The 23,581-nt window shown below is 41.0% G+C and overlaps 2 protein-coding genes across 3 annotated transcripts in view; both read right to left on the reverse strand.

Annotated features, from left to right (window-relative positions):
• chsy1 (chondroitin sulfate synthase 1) overlaps positions 1-12,459 on the reverse strand; it is a 60,863-nt gene extending 48,404 nt beyond the window's left edge. Inside the window, exons 1-2 of the mRNA XM_041040425.1 lie at positions 11,746-12,459; positions 8,506-9,001 (exon numbers count right to left, since the gene is read on the reverse strand). Of these exons, the coding sequence (XP_040896359.1) occupies positions 8,506-9,001; positions 11,746-12,056 (807 nt within the window). The 5' untranslated portion in view covers positions 12,057-12,459. The remainder of the gene's footprint in view (positions 1-8,505; positions 9,002-11,745) is intronic.
• A 2,324-nt stretch (positions 12,460-14,783) lies between these two features.
• Positions 14,784-21,551, reverse strand: selenos (selenoprotein S). Of its 2 annotated transcripts, none has more exons than XM_041041973.1 (6): positions 21,306-21,551; positions 20,743-20,871; positions 19,011-19,117; positions 18,828-18,917; positions 17,942-18,017; positions 14,784-17,191 (listed from the first exon to the last, which is right to left on the reverse strand). In XM_041041973.1, the coding sequence occupies exons 1-6, from the start codon at positions 21,400-21,402 to the stop codon at positions 17,112-17,114; spliced, it is 579 nt and encodes a 192-aa protein (XP_040897907.1). In that variant the 5' UTR covers positions 21,403-21,551; the 3' UTR covers positions 14,784-17,111. The 2 variants fall into 2 exon arrangements, with proteins under 2 accessions (XP_040897907.1, XP_040897899.1); XM_041041965.1 differs by having other exon boundaries at positions 20,743-20,874.
• Between the last annotated feature and the right edge of the window lie 2,030 nt (positions 21,552-23,581).

Genomic DNA, 23,581 nt, shown 5'->3' on the forward strand with positions numbered 1-23,581 from the left:
GGTTTAAAAATGTATAATTTCAAAACAAACTGGTGAATCAAAATGCCTTTGATAACTTTTTGTAAGGATTGTCTGCAGATGATGTATATCACATTTTGTGAGAATCAAGTGAAAGACCTCCAACTAGTTTGTTTCACTTTCACGTTTGATTTTTGTTTTTGTTTTTTTAAAATGGTGGAAGAATCAGAGCAGAAGACCATCTGAGCAAAGATGAAGACGAATTGAGAAATGAAAATGATGAGTAGTGGGTGGAATTTGCAACCCACCTGCTGAATTTTGTGAATTCTGCACAAAAATACTTCAAGAAACAGTTCTCACACTTTACAAGTCTACTGAGAGTAACAGCAAGAGGGTGTGCAGCAAACTGGGGGAGAAACAGTCAGAGATAAGAGCGTGTTGCAGCATTGCTAGGAGTGTGGGCGGCTGACTTCCTGTGCATTGGTCTAGCATTAGCAAGAAAAACTGACGTACAACTATAGGCTGTCTGAAAGCTGAGACACGGAAACCACAAAAAAAGCCATTAAAAAAAGATAAGGAGAAAAAGAAAAAAAAACAGAAGCACGTAAATCCAGAGTGACACAGCCCTGATGCGTCACCATCTTACTCATCGTGTCAGTATACTCCCTAACACAGGCTTTCTCACACTTTTCTGCTGTTTGATTCTGCCCTGCAAGTCCCTAGGTTCTCCTGACTACAGTGGTCAAACACATTAGCATATATTATATTATTATTCATGCCTGATGCACCTGACCTCTTCAAATTGTGGCCCGGTGCATCCTCTTTCATTTAACTTTCCTTGACAGATGTCCAGAACTTGATTGGAATCTACCTGTGGCTAACTTAACTGATTGGACATTGTTTAGAAAGGCACACACCTGTTTACATTGGGTCTCACAATTCACACTGCATGTCCTCAGCAATAAAACTGTGGGAAGGCAAAGATCAGGGCAAGGATTAAACCATTTCTAAAGCTTGATTGTTCCCAGGACCACAGTGGCCTCAATATTGTGAAACTGAGTTGACAGTCTGACAAAGTTGGCAATCCAGCCAAACTCAATAACAGGAAAAGAAAGGTCCTGGGTCAGGGAGATGACCAAGAACCCAATGGTCACTCTACCACATCTTCAGAAGTCCTCTGGGAGAACATGCCTGGAGGACGACATCTAGGCATCCCTCCATCAATTAGGCTTTCATGGTAGAGTGGCTAGATGGAGGTCACTCAGAGGATGAGGAAACAGATTCTGGTCTGATGAGACAAATACTGAACAATTTGGGCAAAAGTCAAAACCCCAGGCACTGCTCATCACCTGGTTAATGCCATCCCTAAAGTGAAGCATGGTGGACAGGGAGACTGGTCGGAAATTGATGGAAAGATGAATGCAGCCAAACGCAGAGAGGTCCTTGAAGAAACCCTGCTCCAGAGAGCATGCAACCTGAGACTGGGGTGATGGTTCACTTTTCAGCACAACAATGACAACCAAAGCAAGGAGTGGCTTCAGGACAAGTCTCTGACTGACCTTGAGTGACCCAACCAAAGCCCAGACTGAAACCTCATAGAACATCTGTGGAGAGACCTGAAGATTTCTGAAGCCAGTGTGCATGTATAAAATCAACAAGGGATAAGATGGAAAATTCAGTCAATTAAAAAAAAATGATTTGTACTGATTCACTGTTTAATTGAAAGCTGTTGTAATTAATGTGTTTAATTTAACAATTTATAACATGACAATGTAAAGACTGCATGACTGACGACAGAAGTCAAACATAACATTTGCCATTAGACTTTCGTACTTCATCACTCCTTCAAGGTTTTGCTGTAAAAATGAAAAATGATAAGAAAGCACAGATTTGACTAATCAAATTAGAGTGGAAAGAATACTTTGAATGAGTTTTTGGCCTGATGAAACACAGCTGTTTGGAAACAGCCTGACCAGACAGACACTGAGCAGATGATTCAGCAGTGTCTGCAATGATAGTCGGTCACTGGTCATAATTTATTGCATTAGTTTAACCCATGCGCTTAAACACTGTGACTGGAGGCGAGTTTATGCTCTGTCAGAACTAGTTTGTAGGACACGCTCAAAAATGTTTAAACCTGATACAGGCACCCTCAGAGGTGGAGTGAAAAGCTGACCATGACAGAGCGGGAGGAAACGCGATATCATTTCAAAATGGAGATGATGGCCCACATTTTCAAACAGGGGGCTCTCCAGGGAGTCGTTCGTAGTGTAAATAGTTGTGTAACAAATAATAAAAGAGAGCCAGAGAGAGAAGTTCAATCCTTGGCTCTTTTCTCACGTCCACACAGCTGGCCAATCACAACATGAAGTGGGTGTGAATGACGGATTTTCAATTTTGGAAAGTTACCACAGACCTGAGGTGTATCGATAAGGGTTATCAAAAATATCTGATCATCCAAAAAGAAGCTTGTATGTAATATCAAGCTGCTTTAAATGTGTTTGTGTGTTCACACCAAAACGCACCAGCACCCAATCCAGGGTTGCCTGTCTATCTCTAAATGCCTCTGGCACAATGCATGTTGGGATAGACCCTTCCACACTGTAAGGCTTTTACCAAGCTACGGTGACAGAACCAAAAGAACCATTCTGTGTTTCTATATATAGAACTCTTTTTTTCGAGCTGCTGCTCTCGTGTTTCAGAAGAGATGTTTTCTTCCACAACAACTCTCCATCATTACAGTGGGACATGGCTACCATGGCAACAAACTCATATAGCACACACTGAGAAAGGTGGGGCCTTTATGGTCACAGTGCGGCAGGCCTGCCACCCTCTTCTGGCCGTGCTGCTGAAGATGACCCTCATCTTCACCATGGTCAGAGACAAGGGCAAGAACAGTAACAATTCTTCCGTGTTTCTGTCTGAAATTTACCTGAAGCACATTTCACTGAACTGGAAAAAAGCATCCTGAGGTATTAGGTTTTAGGTGAAAATGGCCACTAATGGACTGAACACTTGATTTTGCATCTCCATCCAGTGTGAAACGATGACATAGTCATCAGTCGGTCACAGCACAGTACTGAGTTTGCAGTAGAGGCACAGAAGTTTCTGCATGTGTTGTGATAGGCAGCAATCAGGCCACACTAACCATCCAATCTCATCACCTGGCACACAAGGTTAAATACTGTCTATTTGCTGGTAGAGACTGATTAAGGACATTTAGTGGAAAATGCTGGAGAGAAAAGAGATAAAAACAAAACCATGTATCAGTCCATTTGCAACTGTGCAACAAGGAGTCACATGTTGTTGTGTAGTCTTTGTCAGCAATTTAATCCAGTAAGTTAACACATTACTTCATTACTCATACATTCCAGCGTTTCTCCTGGGTATGGGGTAATAAGTGGGGGGGTTACATATTTTTATAACAATACATTAAGCATAAATGAAATAAATGTAAATAAATGTCTTTTTTTTTTTTTTAACCTGATAGACTGCTGTATGGACCGACCAAGTTCAGATTTATACTTCTTCCTATGACTGATGTGATGTGGAGGCTAACAGGCTGGAAAACAGTCCAGAACTATAAGAGGAGTTAACAGGGAGCTTTGCTCTCATGGGTCGCATGTAGATCATTCTGATCAAACACGTTTAATGAAAACATCTGTCAGAAAGGATGTGACTTTATTAGTTAAAGGCAGTAGTAAAAAACCTAAAAACAAAACCTATTCAGCCTAATCAGTTTGTTCTTCACCAGTAACTGAGACAGCAGCTTGGTTTCTCATCTTTTCCAGTCCATTTAACATTTCATGATGGATTTGTGTTGTGTGAATCTGTGATTCAGCGCTATATAGGAAAACACTGCATTCCTTGACTTTAAGTCAAAGGAATAAAGACACTTTGTCCCACAAAAGTGTTCTTTCCTTATGTCTATATAGATAATTTGACAATTATCAATAGAATTTGTACTATATACTGTTTACTCACTAGTGTCTATGCTCACTGCAACATTTGAGTTTTATCTTGAAGTCTAAAAAGGTGAACTGTGCATCAGTGTCTGTGAATACATCTCCCCCTTTTGTCTTACAGAACAGACACAAGCTGAGAAAATGATGATTCATTCATTCAGAGATCAAACTTTCTGTCATCTCATACAGTTACTTCATTAAACCGCCACATTGCTGCACAATCTGCAATAGTTTCAAAGAGCTCTGAAACTTGTGAAGACCAGTCATGTCAGCAACAGGTCTATGGCACAGCCGAGTCTAGACATGTCATAAAACAGGTCGGATGGAGAAAACACTCAACCAGAGTACACACAGAAACACACTCTCCTTTGAAGACAAGGCTGCGGCATTTCTTTTTTAACTCTGTCCCAACATGGGGCTGCAGTGGTGAGTTGGTTTGGTTAGAAGTTGTCTTAATAACTTTTCTCACGGCCAACAATGACAACTCTCGAACAAGTCTCAACAGTGACTACATGCCATAAAATCCAGCTGGCACAGTGCAACTCTTTCAGCTGCCTGTTGAATAACATAACTACAGTTAAACCTCACATTGAGGAAGAAGACTTGAGTGTGAAGGAGACACTCTTCCTTTTTCACACAAACACTCACAGCATATGTACTTTTCTCTCTGAACTGAACACATGCCAGTTTAGGTTATTTCCACCCTTTACTAATAGCGTATGTAGATTGATTGAGTTTAATATTTGTATTTGTGACAGCATGTGTCAACAGTGAGCATTGTGTGCTTTGAGAGATTCATGTGCAAGCAATCAAACCACTTGAAAAATAACATACCTGTGCGCCACTATCTAAACAAAACAAAACAAAACCATGTTGTGTAAACATCACACAATAGTGAAGGAAGGACGCAGTGTACCAGCCAATGAAATGCTATTCTGACTTGGGCTGAGGGCAGCCCACGGGTCAGCACTAACACACAGAAACAAGGATCATTGTGACCTTATGGTTGCCTACAACTGGTCACAATTCAGTTACGCAGAACACAGTCTCTGATTTGTTATTCTGCTCAAACACACACACTATCCAACAGGAAGACAACTGATAAAATCCAACAAGACACTTTTACCCGGCTGAAACCTGCAACTGGCTGCACTCAAAATGATGACTCCAGGGGGGCTGATCACTCAGCTTTGGATGTTAGCAGCCAAATGGATGGTCCGGCCAATTCTGACTCCAGCTTTAAAGAAAATCATGTCTAAAGCAGATTGAAACACTACAGTAAAAAGAAAATCTTCTGGGGCTATCCTATTGTCCTTCAACATCTAACCTTATTGAACCACTTACTTCACTGAACCACCAGCTGGCTCATTACTGTGGAGGACAGGGATTTGGTTTTGTTGGAAACTGGCCTTCTTTCTTAGGCCACCCTGACCTGTTGAAAGCAGAGGGCCTTCATCCTACTGGAACAGGCACTGCAATTTTATATAGGTACAAGTACAGGTACTTACAGGACCAGTGTGTAGGGTACCGTAGGATCTATTGGCAGAAATGTAATATAATATACACAGGGACGTCTTCATTAGTGTATAATCAAGAATTGTGTTTTCGTTAGCTTACAATGAGCCCTTCATATCTGTATAGGGAGCAGGACCTCTTCCACAGAGCCCACCATGTTGCATCGCCATGTTTCTAAAGTGGTCCAGAACAGACAAACCAAACACTGGCTCATCCCCTACACTGGTGATGGTGAGGTTTCCCACAAAGCACCTGATAAAACTCTACAAAACAAAATATCTAAGGTAATCACAACTGTATCCCCACACTGTCATGTGTGCAGGGCCACCAAAATTTTCTACAAAAAAATATATGGTACCTTATTCCATTTAATATGTAATCTACAGGTAGCCCTACAGACCGGTCTATTATTGAAAGCTCCAGCCCCAGCAAGACCCTCAAATTTGGTTTTATGAATATCACATGACTATCTACTCACACTTTGCTCATAAATGATTTGATTGGTTGTGCCTCTAACTGTTAAAACTAGATGGTCGAAGAGGTGCGAAGTACCTCAGGGTTTTGTTCTTGGCCCTGTTTTTCTCTCCTCATGTTTTGCTAAATTATAAAAACTGGATGCCACGTCATTTCCTGCTCCTAAATAATGATAAAGCTGAGATACTGGTCATTGGCCTGGCCTGAAATAGACATCAGATTGATCAACAACTGTGTGATTTCTCAGGGTCTGACAGTCAAGAATCTCAGTGTTACGTTTGATCCTACCTGCTCTTTTGATCAATACTTTAAAGACATCACAGAGACAGGCTGTTTTGTTTTCAGTCTGACTCTGCTGAGGCCCTTTGAATCCAACCGTACAACTCATGTTTTGCCTTAACATTCTGCTAATTGCTTATTCTTTAATTACTTTACTTACTTCCTTGTACCTGTTATCATTACAGCAAGTTGGTCTCAGTCTCAATCAACCTATTTTGGCTGCTGCTCACAGTGTAGCCCATGTTTTCCCTGCAAACAAGATTACTGTAAACCTACTGAAAACCCCTGCATCACCCTAACCCTCTGTTTCAGAGCATGCCTATCTCTCACTCTCCTCTCCCCTCTCTCTCCCCTTTTGTAGTCCCTGTCCTGTCTTTTCACTCCAGTTTCTCTGTGGTGGATCATCGGCCCTCTCTGTCCTCTGTCTGCCAATGATGTTTTAGATCCGGACCTCCGCCCTCCAGGAGCACCAGCCTCTTCCTTCTTTGCCTGTTTGTGCCTGTCTCTCTATTGTGCTTGTTCCTTTCTCCTACGTATCAATGATGTGCTTGACTATGCCTCTTATCTGTGTTGTCTGTCCTCTTTCCGGGTTGTGGATTTGGGATTTCTCAATTGCTTGTGCCTGTAATCACAGACTGACTCATATCTCACATCTGACTGATGTTGAGATCAGGGCTCTGTAGGGACCAGACCATCTGTTGCAGGAGTAGACAGTTCTTTATGACTCTACCGGCAGAGTGAATTTGACATCGATCAGACACCTCACTAATGGTACTGCGTGGTGGATAAGAATCTAAACATTTAAGGTGCCTCAAATTGTCACAATGGAGCCTCTCAGGACTCCAATGTGACAGGAACAATGTAATTCTCCATTCTGTTACAAATTTTGTTAAAGATGGCTGAGGGAGTCATCAAACCCCAAGGACATCTACAACATTATTATTTGCCTAATTCAGTTCTCTTTAATTCCTGGTGAACCATAGTAGCTGCTAGGGCTGTTGTGATAACCTCAACACTGCAATACCACACTACTGACAAGCCAACCGCCATGTTCACGTTTTTTTCTTTTTTTTTTTCTTTTTTTACACTTCAGTGTGTGTGTGTAGTGAATGTTAAGCGCCTCGGGTCGCTCCAGTCACTGACGACTGGAGAAGCACTCATCTGATACTGATTAACATTTCCGTAACAGATTTATGTAAGGACTCCCTTTAAAACATTCCTACAACACTCCTGCAGTAAATTGTCTTATACTGAGGCTTCTAATGTTCAGCTTTGTTTACACTGTGTCAGAGTGAAGTTGAGTCAACTCAGCTATGGCCATTTTCCAGTGTGAACTGTGTGGTGGTGTAGAATTACTTTATATTCAACAAAGAATTCTCTGTATCATGATTGTGACGCAGCATGTAGCAAGCAGCCAGAGAGACATGACTTGGATTAAGTCAACAGAACCTGAGTATGTCATTTACTGGCATAGGATGAGGCAGTCATCGTGTTAAATGGTATGCATTAAAGACTTAAAGATACTACAGGAATCTTTAAGTCCACAGCACAGAATCGGGTTGTGAGCAGAAAGTAGGTAATTATCACCTACGGTTTCAGTTCTACTTTAATGGAATTCACCGTCTGGGTACTTCCTATTCTCTACTGAAGCACAACCTGTGTCGCATACACAGACTCAAGTTGTAACAAAATGCACGAAGGGATAAAAGGCCCCTTATCATGTTCCTGGTTTAAACACAAGATTCACCCAACTACTGCCTTCTCCCTATATAGCACAGATCAGTGCAGGCTCCCCTGAGACAAAAGCCAAAGCCCCCACAGGCTTCTTTTTCTACTACTACTACCATTATTAGATACCAGAAGATGGATCTATGGCTGGATTCACGGATATATATTCCTGAAGGACAACAGAAGTAATGATATAATCACACTGAATCTAAAAACATGTATCTGCTGTGTTCAGATTTGATGCTGTGAGGTTGTGTGAATTTTGTGGGTTTTAAAGCACCTTAACTGCCTCCATGAGCTGTGTGTCACAGCTGCTGCTGCTGCACTCACTGACTGTCGATAAGTGTTGGTCAGGCCAAACAACAATCACTAACTTCCATTTGTTCACAGAACACTGAACATGTACCTGTCCCTTTGACTTAATACAGTTTGTCTGCTCAAGTCACAGTCTGATGTAGACACCTCTGGTGTAGACAGTTTAGAACTCAACACCCTTAAAGTTTCAAAATCCAGTTGTGATTCTATGTCCTGAAATATGTGTTTTGGAGTCAATGTTAAAAAAAAACACAAAATGAAACCATCTTACCTCGTAGGACCACACACACTGGACCCCAGCAAACCTCCTGACACACCGGCCCACCTCCACATCTTCATGGGTAGTGTACATCTCCTGTAGACACTCTCGGATGTGGGGTACCATCCTTCTGAGGACCTCGCGGCTCATGATGACCCCTGGACCCCCCATGCAGAAATTCTCCCCAGGCTCCAGGGCCAGTTTCCCCAGCTCGTCCCGGGCCCCCATGCCTGTTTGGCCGAGGAAGATGGCCTCGCTACTGTTGAGGCTGCGCAGGAAGCTCTCCAGTTTCTCACTCTTAATGTAGACATCGTCATCTGCCCTCATGAACCACTCGTACCTGTCCAGATAATGGTCGTGCATGTACTTGAGCATCATGAAGGACTTCTTCTGGGGTGGGTACGAGTCATCCACATTCCTCAGAGCCACTATGGGAATGGGTATGGAGGTGTCAGAGCCCTCACTGGAGAAGAACTCCACATGACCAGGAACTGTCTGTGCCCAGGTCCTGTAAACACATTAAGACACAGAAATGGATGGAGTCAGAAAAGGGTTAAAATAGTCATAGCCCCGAAACAGACACACATGTGGGATGCTCAAGTGGTTCTATGCATATTACAGTGCAGTTGGCTGCCTTTAGGTGACCCTTGTGGGTCCAGAGGTTTCATGATGCACAGTTAGAAATGGCTTAGCATGTATAATAATATATGGTGTCAGCTAGTAGTAAACACAGGAGGAAAAATTCTCACCCAAAACCAGTGAGCATGCTAAACCATCATCTCTCCATAAGCTGAGGAGTGAAACCTCTTATGTACAAATGCTCCGTAACTGAAGCAGACCATCCACAGCAGCTGCAGTCCTCTGCCAGTGTCACAATGGATACACTCTGTCACAGTACTGTTCACTATAATACACTGCATGTGGTGGTGATCCAACATTACAGACTGTTGTTATTCATTGCAAAAGCTATCAAGCACATTTGTCATGGAGAGTCAGTGCTATTTGTCCCTGTGGTTCCCTCCTAGCCCACATGATAATTCCATTAAAACCTAAAACGAGCATTCACTTTATGCATTACACTTATGAATCCAGTGGAATTACTAGGTTTAACACCAACAAAATAAACAACTGATCTGAGTGCTGATGGACTTTCTCTCATTTACAGTGCAGATGGGTTCTCACTGAAACTAGAAACCTAGAGGAAAGACCTTAACTAGACGACATTCTGCTGCACAACATCAATGGAACTGTTGGCATCAGAGTCTTGGAAGAAGGTTTAGGCTTGACTCCAACTCTGTGGAGCCCTTAAAGGATTATTCTGGCGTAAACACTAGTACCCTTTTCTACACCTTGATACCTGCATAAAAACAAATTGCAGTTCTTACACTTTATTGTATTTTGTAAAATTATTCTAACTTCTAAAAACAACACTTTAATGGAGTTCAGACTGGGCTTTTGTTATCAGATACTTCTACAACTGAATGCCTTTTCTGCAACACACTGAGGTCATGACCAGAGAGTCTGATCTGAAAGTGAAATGAATGGAGATGGAATCTTTACCTTTCCCACATAATAATGTGAAACCGAGGAGGAATTAACTTACATTTATAACATTCATTATTAAATTGACAATATTCTTAGTCTTGATTCTATATTACCTCTATGTACCTTGAGAGATTTAAAAATCAAATTCACTATGGGGACAATATGGCCTATAAATAATTTTGCCACAATACCCGATACATTTCTTGATATTTTGAAATATCCTTTAAAGAGCTCCATAAATGCTTGATTTAGCCCTTTGATGCATACAGTCACATCTGATTCTAGTCACTGCAACATATGTCTGCATTAAAACATTTGTGTTTAAACTGATTAGTGGTTTCTGCTGGAACAGTTTTAAACTTGCATGCAAAAAGGGGGAAATCACAGCCATGTTAAATTTAACAAAACAATATTATCAAACCAAAAACCAACCGTGAACTGTGAAAATAAATGATGGCATGATGTAGGCCTACATACTGTAGCCTAGTTCTATAGAGATCAAGCTCAAAAACGACCCTTAACAAAAACAGAGCTCAAAGCAACAAAAAGGGCTTGATTAGGAAAAAAGAGTTTCAGGGATATATTTTTTTAGTGGCAGATTGGGAGACTCATCATAGAGTATGGACATACCTGTAGGTATCTGTTTCTCTAAGTTGTACCTGTATTTAATTCTGAGGAAGACACCAGTTTATTCCTTGGGCTTGAATATGTGGCATCAGTGCAGAACCACACCAGGTTCAGGCTGAGTAGGACTCTGTATGTGGTGCAGTGAGGAAATCCCAGCACTAAGTCAGATCTCTGATGTGATTCTATCAGGTAGATGTTGAAATGAGAAGGTTTGAGAAGCCCTGGTTTTGGCGTACTGTCTCAGCAGACCTGTAGTCCTCATGCAGGACCATCACATCCAATATATCATGTTCTGCACATCAGAACAGATCTGACACACTTTGTCCAGCTTCACCTCTTAAGCCCCACTGACTGCCAGCGGGTCAGTCAGTACAAACTCATAACGTCCAGCTACACACTGTTCAAAAAGCGGAATTTTAAATGCAAGCGGGGATCAAACATTGAAAACTTGACTGAATATGTTAAGGTTTTGAACTGTTGGTCAGACAAAACAGAATCTCTCCCTCTGATGGTGCAGCCATAGAAAAACATGGAATCATACAGCTACAGTAAGGTGCACATTATCTCTGAGACTGTCAGAGTTGGATGACATTATTTTACCCAACTTAAGGTTTCTTACAGGGAAATCGGATTTTCAGGGGTTTTAATGGCAATTTTAGAGCAGTTAACAGTTAACCAGGAGGACATGACTTCAGATTTTGACAAATTACTGGGTTGTTTTACTTCAGCATATCAATACCTACACTACCACATATCACGCACTACATAATATATGATTATTTATCTCCTCCCCCTTAAAAAAAAAAAAAAAAAAAAAACTAAGTTGGGTGGTAGCAGCCAGAGCGGACCACTGACCAAAGCTGAAAACGGGCTGTAATAAGTGCTGCTAGCTAGCTGCCTAATGGCTCTTTATCGCTCCTTTCCAGGTAGACTTACAGCGAAAGCCACATTAAAGTGCCACAGCTTTGAATAACGATTGGTGGGCCGTTACCTTCCGTGTTAGAGATAAAGCGGGATGGGTAAGAGATTGTAAAAAAAAAAAAAAAAAAAAAGCACATTCCTCTGTGGCACATCACATACCTATATGCCGCCACGGCTCGGCTGTTCAGGTACTTCTGGGCAGTCATGACACCAACGAACAGGAAATTGTTGGACCTGGAGCCAGGTTTCTCGGTCACCGGTGAACCGTTATCTTGCGGTGGCCATAACACTCCGCCGTATTCCGTGTGAAGTCCCCCGTTCAACCCACAGCCGGCAGGGTTTGCTTTTCGTTTGTGTCCAGCTTTCTTCAACTCGGTCGCTTTGGGTAAAATGAGTCTGGAAGCCAGGGTGAACCCGACAACCAGTCCCAGCAGAACACTAAACCATGCTCTTCGGCTTCGACCTGCCATTCCCCAAAACTTCACCAGCTCGCTGTGTATCCTCACTGTATCCTAAACGATGAAAAGCAAACCGATAAAACAAAATTTAAAAAATAATTAAACTAATACAACAAAACAACGGATCGCAGGGCTCCCGTGTCTCCAGAAAACCGGGCTCACACACACTCTCTCATGGTAGAAAAGCCCTTTTCTTCCAGTTGCCTACGTAGCATCACAGCAGTCTCCTTGAAGCCGCCACCTGAACCGTTCTCTGTCGCTTTTCCCTCTGATCATCAAACTGTCCGTCGCTATCGACCATCGGCAAACTTTAACGCTAACCGACAAATGCAGCACCTCTTTTCATTGCCTTGAATAGCGGCCCCATTTTCGCCATTATCTCGCCATTGGAAGGATGTCAGACTGTCGAGATAGCTGTTCGCGAAGGGTTTAACATTGATTTGACCCAATGGAATTTCCGTAGAAGAGCTCTGACTGGCTGTCGAATGAATCCCTTCGAGCCATTGGACCTAACGATGTGACGTTCAAGTAAAATGGGAAAATTCCGCAGCACAGGACCCCTGAACACATCTGCAACCTGAAGCTAATTGTCTAAAACTTGGGTTGCTCTCTGAGGACAATTGGCAGAGCTTTTATAATAACAACTACACTACCACCCCCAATAATAATTACAACCATATCACTAATATTTAAACTGCACTATGTAGCCGCGTGTTTTGTTGTTTTTAGCCGTACGTGTATTTCTATCTGTCTTCATGAATTTTGTTTTTGGTACTGTGTGTAAGTACATTGAAAGCAACTAAGAAAACTGGAGTCAAATTCCTTGACCAGAAAAGCTGATTCTGATGTTTACAACTTCTATACAATTTCATCTTTTTATTCTGTATTAATTACTGTCATTACGTTTGAGATTTGTTATAGTTGGCCAAAGCTTTACCAAGTAGAAGGCCCCTGAAAGCTAAACCTGACAACATAAATTAAAATAAAATACAGCCGAGGCCCGTGGGGAAATAATGTATTTAAATATATTGAGAACATGGGTTGTATTTTTCATAAGGGAGGCACATGGAATTTATTTATTTTATTTATTTAGTTTTGCCACTTTTGTGCTACACGACGGATAAAAATCCCAACAAAGTACTTTTAAGTAGAAGGTCCCCAAACGCAGCAAGTCTATCAGCCAGTTCTCTGGTCTCGAGCTCCCCCTTGTGGTTGTGGTCTTCCTGTTGTCACCTTGTAGTGATAGTCATGTTTTCAAGTTGAAGGTTTTCATGCATTCTTGTGTGTGTGTGTGTGTGAGAGAGAGAGACAGAGAGTGTGTGTGTGTGTGTGTGTGTGTGAGAGACACACAGAGAGAGAGAGAGTGTGTGTGTGTGTGAGAGAGAGAGAGAGTGTGTGTGTGTGTGTGTGTGTTTTCTCTGTGTTTCTGAGTTATTCAATAGGAGTTGGCTCCTATTGGGTTTCACAGGTTTTTAATGGACGCTACAAGTTGAAGAACTAGATCACACTGGTGTTAAATTCTCTTCAAACCATCCTCAACACAACACTCGCAGTCTGTTATTGTGAAAGATACACTTCCCCTGTGGTTTCGGCCCACTTCTTCTGCCATACTGTGCAACAAACATGTTCACACATACCCATGTGTGTTGCCTGTGGAGCTGCCAGCCTCTCACTTCTCCTGTCATGTTACTGTTTCCACACATGTGCGCGACTGTACGGTGTGCACGCATTCATGTCCATGCAAGTGTATATATAACAGCATGATTATTTATTTACTGTAAAATTATTTTTAACTTCATGCCTTCCACCATGGGGTTTTGCTTACATGAGTGTGCACAATTTTATGTGTGTGTTCATGCACAAGTGTGTGCACAACATTAGCATCATTTATATACAAAATTAAGTATGTTCTATTCAGGCTTTCAGATGGGGGCACAATTTATTATTGCAATATAATTTATTCATTTAATTTAAAAAAAAGAAAACCTATAGAAAAAGGCCATTTCATTAACAGCTCTAGAGGCCATTGAGATTGATCACAAAACTTTGTTTCCTTGTATTCTTTGTGCTTCTTGTTGATGTGGTGTATCAAACATTAATACTGGAAGGTACGCTGAGCCTTGTCAGGACACTTGTCCACCCCAGCACACTAAGATCAGTCAAGTCAGATCATCAACGTCTTCATTACTTCAGGTTAAAAAACAACACAAAGTTACTTTTAGTTTTTATTTTTACTGAATTTAATCTGAATGTAAATCAATGAGAAAAAGATCGAAACTTGAAAATGCTTAAACCTTTCTACCACCACAGCACAACCCAAGTGGAAGTTTTGGGAGGAAGTCTGGGACAAATTATCAGGTACAATAAAGGCTGTTCAAAGTAAACTCACAGATGCAGGGTATACGAGAGGATCGCAAAGTGTAGAGGCCACAAAGACTACAAAGCAACTGGGACTCTAAGAGTAGGGGAATTATCACCATCACCTGAGCTGTTATGAAGCAGCCAACCGTGACAAATTGTGGGTTATACTCAGAAGAGAATCAGAGTAAATATACATCAAGTATGTGTTATGTGAACTGTTTGTTGGCTTTTCTCACAGGTGGGTCTCACTTGTCTGGTTACCTGCAGGCACCTGCGTTTAGTAGTGTAATGCTAGTGATACATATTTTTTCTTCTTGTCAACAAATCCCATGTGCAGACCCAAACCAGCAATGAATTCAATCCTACTATAAAGTACTGTGTGTGTGTGTGTGTGTGTGTGTGTGTGTGTGTGTGTGTGTGTGTGTGTGTGTGTGTGTGTGTGTGTGTGTGTGTGTGTGTGTGTGTGTGTCCAAAGCCTGATAGATTTTATTCCTCTGTGAATTCCATTGTTGTCCAGTAACAATTAAATCACATCAATGAGACAGTCTGTTACACTGTGTAAGATGTTTGTTTACTGTGACTCAGTCCCACACACACTGTGCTGCTGCCTGAAATACTCACTACACCACCAAATGTGAGTAGCTGCTGAAAATAGTCCCCTACAAATGCACTATTTCCTCCTGTTTACACTAACATTTGCTGACAACTACAGTGCCCAGCGCTTTTAGGAAATTACCGAGCTATAAAAAGAATTAATGTATTCGTGAGCTGTTTTTAAAGGTTAATGTCTTCATAAGGAGCCAAAAGGCTGGGAGGCCGACAGCCACAGACAAAGGTGGGAAGTCAGACAGTGCTGAGAGACACAATAACAGTGGTTTTGAACTTTTCATGGGATTTGTTTGCATTTACCCGATGAAAGAGAGGAGGTCTTAAAAACTGAATTTAAATAAAGTTTGTATCGTTTTCTTATATCAGAGCATTTAATAAGAAAGAAATCACAGCACACTTTACTGTATTATCTCCACTGGAATCATGAAGATACTCTGTCTGCTCACACTGCTACCACCACTCTTAAATCACTGAACATTATTTACCACTGTATTCCAGTCATTACTCACCCACAGCACTAGGTACAGTGAGTTATGTAAAAAGATCAGAGGTTACCACTGACATCTGAGTGTTCATTTATAAGGTCTGTCATCTAAGTTGCTAAGATATTAAATATCCTTAGTTGAGTTCAACATAACCAGACTACAGGATGTGTTGGCTTTAAAAGTTCTTCACACCAGCTCTGAACTAGGACAGACATGTACCTCAACACTGGAATGAACTGTAACATAAACTGAAGTTAGAGACACATCATCTGAGGGCCTGTCAGTATTCATATTTCTAACGATTTTAATTGCTATGTCTGTCTGTGTGTGTATTCTGACCCCAATTCCTCCCACTCTTTGTGCATCAAGTATAGTGCACTCAGTAGAATACACACAACATCTTTATCTTATTTAGGAGAACAACCAGTATCCCTGTGCTGGAAAACCTGGGGCCACAGATTAAAATGCACAACCTGCCTTAAAGTCTTTATCATTTCGGTTCACATTGTGCTGTGGTGTATCACATTCAGACACAAATCTGCAGTTAATTAAACTATCACAAACAAACTGACTCACTGAAACTGGGACTTTTTTGCCTTGAGCCACAAAGAACAACCAGTACACTGAAAAACCTGGTTTCAGTCCTGCCGTGAAATAATGAGGATCTTAAAATTAGATTTTCATACGATTCATACGATACGACAGGTAATAAAGCAGGGCCTGCCTTAGGGTCCTTATCATTTCAGTCCACATTGTGCATTAGTACTGCAGGTTTCAGCTATTTAAAGTTATCCTATAAGCTTTTGGGCTCCAGGGCATCTGAAGCCCCAGTGCAGTTCCCCACTTTGCACAGTTGGTAATTCATCCTTGATGAGTTTTGTAACTGACTCGGCATGTTTTGATGTTGTGTGCGTGTTTAAAGTTATTTGTTCTTGTCCTCAATCAGACTTCCTGGATGAATAAAGTTTAAATAAAGCTTACAAAGTGTTTATAAAAAAAACCCCACCCAGCATATTACACCTTCACCCCACCTTCAGCTGTTTGCAGTTTCCCAGCAGGACAAATTCAAACTCCTGGTGACCATATTTTTATTGCATAAAAATGTGTGTAACACTACAGACGTACCCTCCTTCACATTTAGATAGATCAAAATGTTTGGGTCATCAGAATGTACCATTTCTTGTAACTAACCATCGGCCGTCAGCTACAGTTGCTGTGGTAATATAAGCTCTAAAGCTGTGGTGGTTCCACACTGATAAACATGTTAGAATATATAAGAAAAAAAAAAAACACAGACTGTGAAATTCATCAGCCAAACCCAGTGGTTATGTACCATTTAAAGGAATGGCTTCATTACAAGCTTTTAACTCCACTAGCCACTGGCCTCTTAAATGTATGATTCAGTATTCTGCTAGTATCTTTGATGTGTAACAACAACAGCACAGAGAGAACATAGAGTAAATAACAGCAGAGAATCAGAAGTATGGAGCAAGTAAAAAAAACAAAGTGTGGCCTTGGTGACATTGTGAGCTTGGTTCAGTCAGTCAGTGTGTGATTTAGGATGTCAGAGGTCAAAGGGCATACAGACCAATGTCTCTGACCTTCTTTAACCTCATCCACCAGATGACGGCCCTCTCCTGCCAGGTCTCCAGGAGCAGGAGCCTCCTCCTTGTCCAGACAGGGGACTGTAATCTGAGAAACACACAGAAGAAAGGGGACACTGCTGGAACGTGGAACTTCACAGAGGGAACGTTTACATACACAGCACCACTGGTATGGTCCAGTAAAATCCTCTAAATGTCTAAGAATATCTGTTACATTCTTTTGTATTTATTTACAGATTGTTAAATGTGTGGACCTTTTCAGGTCTTCAACTTCATGCAGATCCACAAGTGCATGCTATGTTTAAGGGCTGGTGGAAAATTGGGACATCTGGGTTTTCTGTGAATTCATGAGTAACTTCAAAGTGGGAAAGACGTTTTTCTAAATAGACAGAGCAGCTCGTCATCCCTCTTTTATAACACATACAATTACTGAGCACAGGCTCTATACAAAAGATTTGAAATGTAAATATATGGTTTAATTTAGCTACTACCAGGTGATGGACTGTGTACAGTCATTTGTTTTTAGATCTGTACACACTGGTTTAGTGTTGTCTAGTTTATGTTGTTCTGTCACTGTGAATGTGTTTTCATTGTGAGCTGCCGAGAGGCTGCAGCTCATTAGCTTTAAGCTAACTCTGGCACATTACATCAAATATCAACATTTCAGATGAACATCATAAATAAGATGAAATCCAGGTACACTGAGTAGATGAAAGAGTGTGTCAGACATTTTTGAAAACCATTTAAAAACCAAAAGCAAGACCTACCATATAATTAACCCTTCATTCACCTGTTCACCTGCTAAACCTTTAAAGCTTCAGTACACACAAATACATACCAGAGCCGCGAAGTGTCTTCTTGTCCGTCTTTGGTTTCAGCACTGTTGTTGTTGATGAGCTGGCCTCCTCAGGGGGCTGCAGTGATATGAATTCATCAGATAATACAGTGAGGGACTCTGACCATGAACACACTGATGTGTGTGTGAATGAGGTTAACAGTCTTTACAACCTTTGATCAATCACTACTTTATACTCAGTCTTACAGCCTAATATGTAGTCTTACATAGTCATGTCAGAGAAATCAGAACTGCTGAGACCAAACAGAGTAATGTTATCTGTCAAAACATGGGCTGGTTTTTACTAAGCCAGCTGATCAGTTTAAAATATTGCAGAGAGTAATGGAAGCAGCAGGAGCTGTTAGATGAAGAGTTGCAGATGACACACACACACCTCCAACTCCTCAGCAGACTAACAGACTCCTTTTAAGGTTCCCAGCTACTGTGGGGAAAACTACTCAGGCTGTGTGCAGCATGAAACCAGAACATGGTTGTAATTATTATTAGCTGATTTCTTTACACAAGAGCTTGTTTGGCTGCAGCGTAACAGATGTACCAGCTGCTTTTCTGTTGTATTTCTGACAAAGTAGCCCATCAATGAGTGAGCTTCGTGTTTGTATTAAACCACACCAGCTGATACCACCAGTAACCAGACGACACCAGATTAACCAGGCCTGAAATCTGAAGGATTATAACATCAAGTTTTTGTTTTGCACTGAAACTACACATGGACAAACTGAAACCGATGTTTTATTAAAGCTGCCATGAATTCACTGAACCATGATCTCTGTATCAAACTAAAATAAGGGCTGACTTTCTCATTTCACACCTGTCAGTGACGCACATTTCTGTCATTTATCACTTGAAAGAGAATGAAAGAAGGAACCACCTGAGAAAGCTTTGCAGTTCCTTTGTAACTCTTTCCTTGTTGCATACTCTCCCACATCTCTATTTTCTGCCTCCTCTTCTCTTCTTCTTGCTGTTAAGACAACACATCCCAGAGTCAGTTCAGGTCTCACATTATGTGCACATCATTGTCTTTCTTTCAAACATTTCTACTTCACTCGTGCACCTGTTTCTGTTTCTCTCTGAAAACGGCTGCTTTGGCATCGAGCTCCTCTTGCATCTTCCTCCGAGCTGCTTCCATGGCCTCCTGTCTTCTTGCCACTAACGCAGCATCTTCAAAAAAACAAATTTAAAAAATAAATCATTACATTTTGCTTCACTAACAAGCAGCAAATTACACTGCACAGTCAGACATTCAGTCTACACTGAATAAACCATGATGATAAAGTGAAAATATCTTTTAAGATTTTTTTGCACATTTATTTAAAATTGAAATTTACAGACGTATTCAGACCGTGTCCCTCCAAACTGTGCTCAGGTGCATCCTTTTTGCTTTAATTATCCTTCAGCTGTGTCTAGAATGTGATTGGAGTCCATCTGTGACAAACTGAATTGATTGGACATAGTTTGGGATCAGCTGGTGTTTATAAGGTCCCACAATTCAGACTGCATATCAGGACAAAATCCAAGGTGACCAAGATCCCAACGGTCACTCTAACAGAGTCTCAAAATCCTCTACAGAGACAGAGGGAAAGATGAATGCAGCCAAACGCAGATAGGTCCTTGAAGAAAACCTGCTCCAGAGAGCACGCAACCTGAGACTGGGGCAATGGTTCCAATTTCAACGCAACAATGACCCAAAGAAAGCAGCCAAGAAAACGCTGAGGTGGCTTCAGGACAAGTCTGTGAGTGACCCAGCCAAAACCCAGACTGAAACCTCATAGAACATCTGTGGAGAGACCTGAAGATGGCAGTTCACAGACGCTTCAGATCCAGTCTCATGAAATCTTGAAAGGATCTACCAGGAAGAATGGGATAAACTGCCCAAATCCAGGTGTGCAGTTTTATCAATTTAAAATCTAAAAGGAGGTGGAAGTGTTTAAAAAGCAAAGGGATCTGAGTTTTGGGTCAGTGTATGTAAGTCTCAATGAGACATAGTGAGAAATAGTATTTTAGAGTCTTCAGTTATAAAAACTAATAAAATAACTTCAGTTAACTGAAGTAATGACCTTTGATTGCCCCGCACATGACCACCAGGAGGAAGATACCCACTTAATCTGAAACCTAACTTTAGCCTCAACTAAACCTTAGAAAGCATTTTTCCACAGAATGAGAAGTAGGTCATGTTACAAAGGAATCTCTTCACAGACAGTATGAACAGGAAGAATCATTACAGCCCCCGATAACAACACGCATAAGAAGTGCGGCAGACTTAGATATCCACAGTGTAGGAAGGAGCGCTACTGCAGGTCCTTCATTCCCTCTGCTGTCAGACTGTACAACTCAACTGTTTAGTTGTACTCTGGTCTGGCCTAACTTTTCATCTGACTGTGGAGGAACTGTGTAGTATTTTTTTTTTCTTTCTCACAGTATCATTGTATAAATTTGTATCTTTAACTTTCTTAGATTGTAAATATGCTTTTCTTGCACATTTTCTTGTACTTGAATTGCATGCACACTTCTTGTTCTTCTGTACTTTATCCTTTTTTCCTGTTTTTCTTGTCAGCTGCCTAACAAATAATTTTCCCTGCTGTGGGATCAATAAAGTCTTATCTTATCTTTAATAGTGTTGTATTAAGACAAGAAAGAAATCCAAGCCTATCTTTTAATGGTGAGGCCAAAATAACACTGACACAGTTACTTTGGAGAACTGAGGAAATATGATACAGGAAGTACATCTTTCTTTTGTTTTTACTGTTATAAAGCACACTGCACAATACAAAAACACTGGTGCTGACCTTGCTCTGTCTGTGGGGGTGAGCTCTGGGAGCTCTGGCTGGATCTTCTCTTGCTCAGGTGCTGGATGAGCAGGTAGACCAGCACAGTCACAGCCAGTAGGTACCATCCATACTGGGACAGGAGCTCTCCTGCTGTGAGGGGGGCAGGAGAAAACACATCATGTTTGTTGTTGTAACACAATTCTGACATACACATGGTATAAACAGGTTCACAATTACGAGATTAATAACCTAGATCACATTATTATAAAGCATAAGACAGAAACACACGTTACTACAAGTTAGAAACTGGATTTCATTTTAAATCAGTTTGCTTTGGTTTTAATCTCTTGTCATCACACCCAGCTACACACAGGTGGACGAGCTACACTGGAGTCAGGAAGTATCTGGCTGCTAAATCAACTAGTTAGCTAGCAACTGGTGTTTCTCAGAACGAGCCATGCTAGCTACTGGCATGCTGCCGTTAATTTTGACTAAATCGTTACAGTTGTTTCGCGAGCTGAAACAGAAGTGAAGCTGATCCCACAGGTAACCCGTGTCATCATGTTATCATGTCTAGTTACCTATCAGGCTCAGGGCACCCAGATCCTGGTTTTTGGGGGGAGCTTTCTCCGCCGGAGCGCGGCCATCACTCACGTCTCTGATGTCCACACTATCCATTTCAAACAAATATGAACGCTGTGTGTTCAGGACTCGTAGGTTAGTGTTCGTGGCGAAGACTCCTTCCTATGTCGACCATGTTTGACAGAGACAAACGCAGAGCACAAGAAAATGACGTGTTAATTTTATACTGTCTCAGCGTCAGCACCTTCTTCTTCTACGTTTGTGTTTTGGGGCAGTGTAGACGGCACGAGACTTAGTACTGCCGTCTACAGGGGGAAACCGGAAGTGGTTAGAAAAGGATAGAAAAGGGTCCGATTCACAGAGGGAAGAGAAATGATAAAAATGGGCTAGTATGGAAAATCACTGTAGGAAAGAAAGAAGGGAGGGAGGGTACAGGCAGGATACAGAAAGGATGGATAGATAGGGATGGGGGCACAGAGGGGTTAGGAAAGGGAGGAAAAGATGGATAACTGAGTAGGAGATCTTAAGAGGAGTTAGGGAGGATAAATGATGCAAGAATGTCTATAATGTCAATAGTAGTGTGTGTCTGTTGTTGTTGTGTCCATGTAAACAGGAAATAAAGCTAGATCACAGCTGACAGCCTCACAGGATGTGTAGAAACAGTGGTCCTCATTCATCCAACTGTCCTACCATCAGTCTGACTGAAGCATGCAAATCACTGCCTCTGATTTCAGAGAAGCAACAATCCATCATGCAAATCACTGGTCTGTCATTCTCACATTTTATAGCACTTTGATGTACAGTCCCAATGACACCACGCTGTGTTCTGGTTCACAGTCAGACTCTGGATGCTGACACGTGCTGTTGGACTCAGGTTTATTTCTGCTTTGAGTCCAAAGAGAACAAAACCCAAGTTCAACTCAGACCAACTCAAAGGATTTAAATAAAATTCAATAAAATATGAATAAATTATTTTGGGTCTCTCATTATATCACATTCAGTTTTATCATGAACATACTTAACACAGTTCAACACAGACTGACCAGAGACTGGGGGGCTGGGACAGAGCATCAGCTAACAATCAGGAGAGAGCACAATAACAGCTAATATCAACATCACAGTACAAACTGAGAATGGTAACCTTGGAAACAGCTAAATATCTCATATCATAAGAACCTAAAGTTAGAACAATAATTTGCTATGGTTTCCTCTGTTAAACATACACATAATTCAGATGCCAGTACAGATTTGAAATTCATTCATAACTACTTACAACAGTACTATGTCATATTAGTATCACATCTTGTGTCATATGAATGAACTCAGTTTGACCTTATTCACTATATAATGGAGAAGTTCTGGCTGATTGAATCCTGTTAATGACACCAGATTAAAGACAATACAAAGAATTAAACACTATAAAGTACAAGATTTTCGTCATCAGTGAAAAAATGAAATGAGAAACATACAAGAAAAGAGACAAAGAAATCCTTTGACTTCAACCTGTTTTGTTTTTCTTTTCTTTTTTTTTTTGTTTTGTTTTTTTTTAAAAAAGGATACCATTTCCTTTGAAAAAAAAAATACAGATACCAGCATGTGTTCAGTTTCTCTAAGGTTTGGATTCAGGTGTTCAAGTTGGAGCTCAGTAGGAGCAAATAAATCATTATTGTTAAACCTGGTAAACTTGCCACATCTATTAGGTTTTCACAGTGGTCACTGCGTTCATCATCACCACTAGATGGAAAATGAAGCAAATATGCCCAAACTGGGTGCATCTTTACAGTGGTCTGAGCTATCTAAGTCATCTCTCTGCCAGGCCTCCTTCCATTACCCTGTCCACAACGCAATAAAAAAGTACAAACCTACCTACACTTAAACCTGACCCAAATAACCCCACTTCGCTTGATACTGCAGTGAATCTTGTCCGCGATTGACTGTACAGAGCATGACTGTACATGGAGACAGTCTGAGAAGACGTTATTGTCTCCTACTGCACTTTACACCTTTTGCAGAATAATCATATCAACAGGTTGACCTCTCCATGTCTTGGGCTAAGAGACAGAAAAGTCCAAATGTAAAGCAAGAAATTAGAGAAAAAAAAAAAAAAAAAAAAAAAAACAACAACAAAGAGTACAAGGTTTGCTTCATCCAAGTGGCAAAGTTAAATAAATTCACAACAAAAAATTTAAGAAAAAGGATAACTATGAAAACAAAAGAAAAAAAACATACCCATAAATATGTAAAGTTAAACTGAAATAAATAACATGACAAGTAT

The sequence above is a fragment of the Toxotes jaculatrix genome, chromosome 1, assembly GCF_017976425.1.
Source record: "Toxotes jaculatrix isolate fToxJac2 chromosome 1, fToxJac2.pri, whole genome shotgun sequence".
NCBI lineage: Eukaryota > Metazoa > Chordata > Actinopteri > Toxotidae > Toxotes > Toxotes jaculatrix.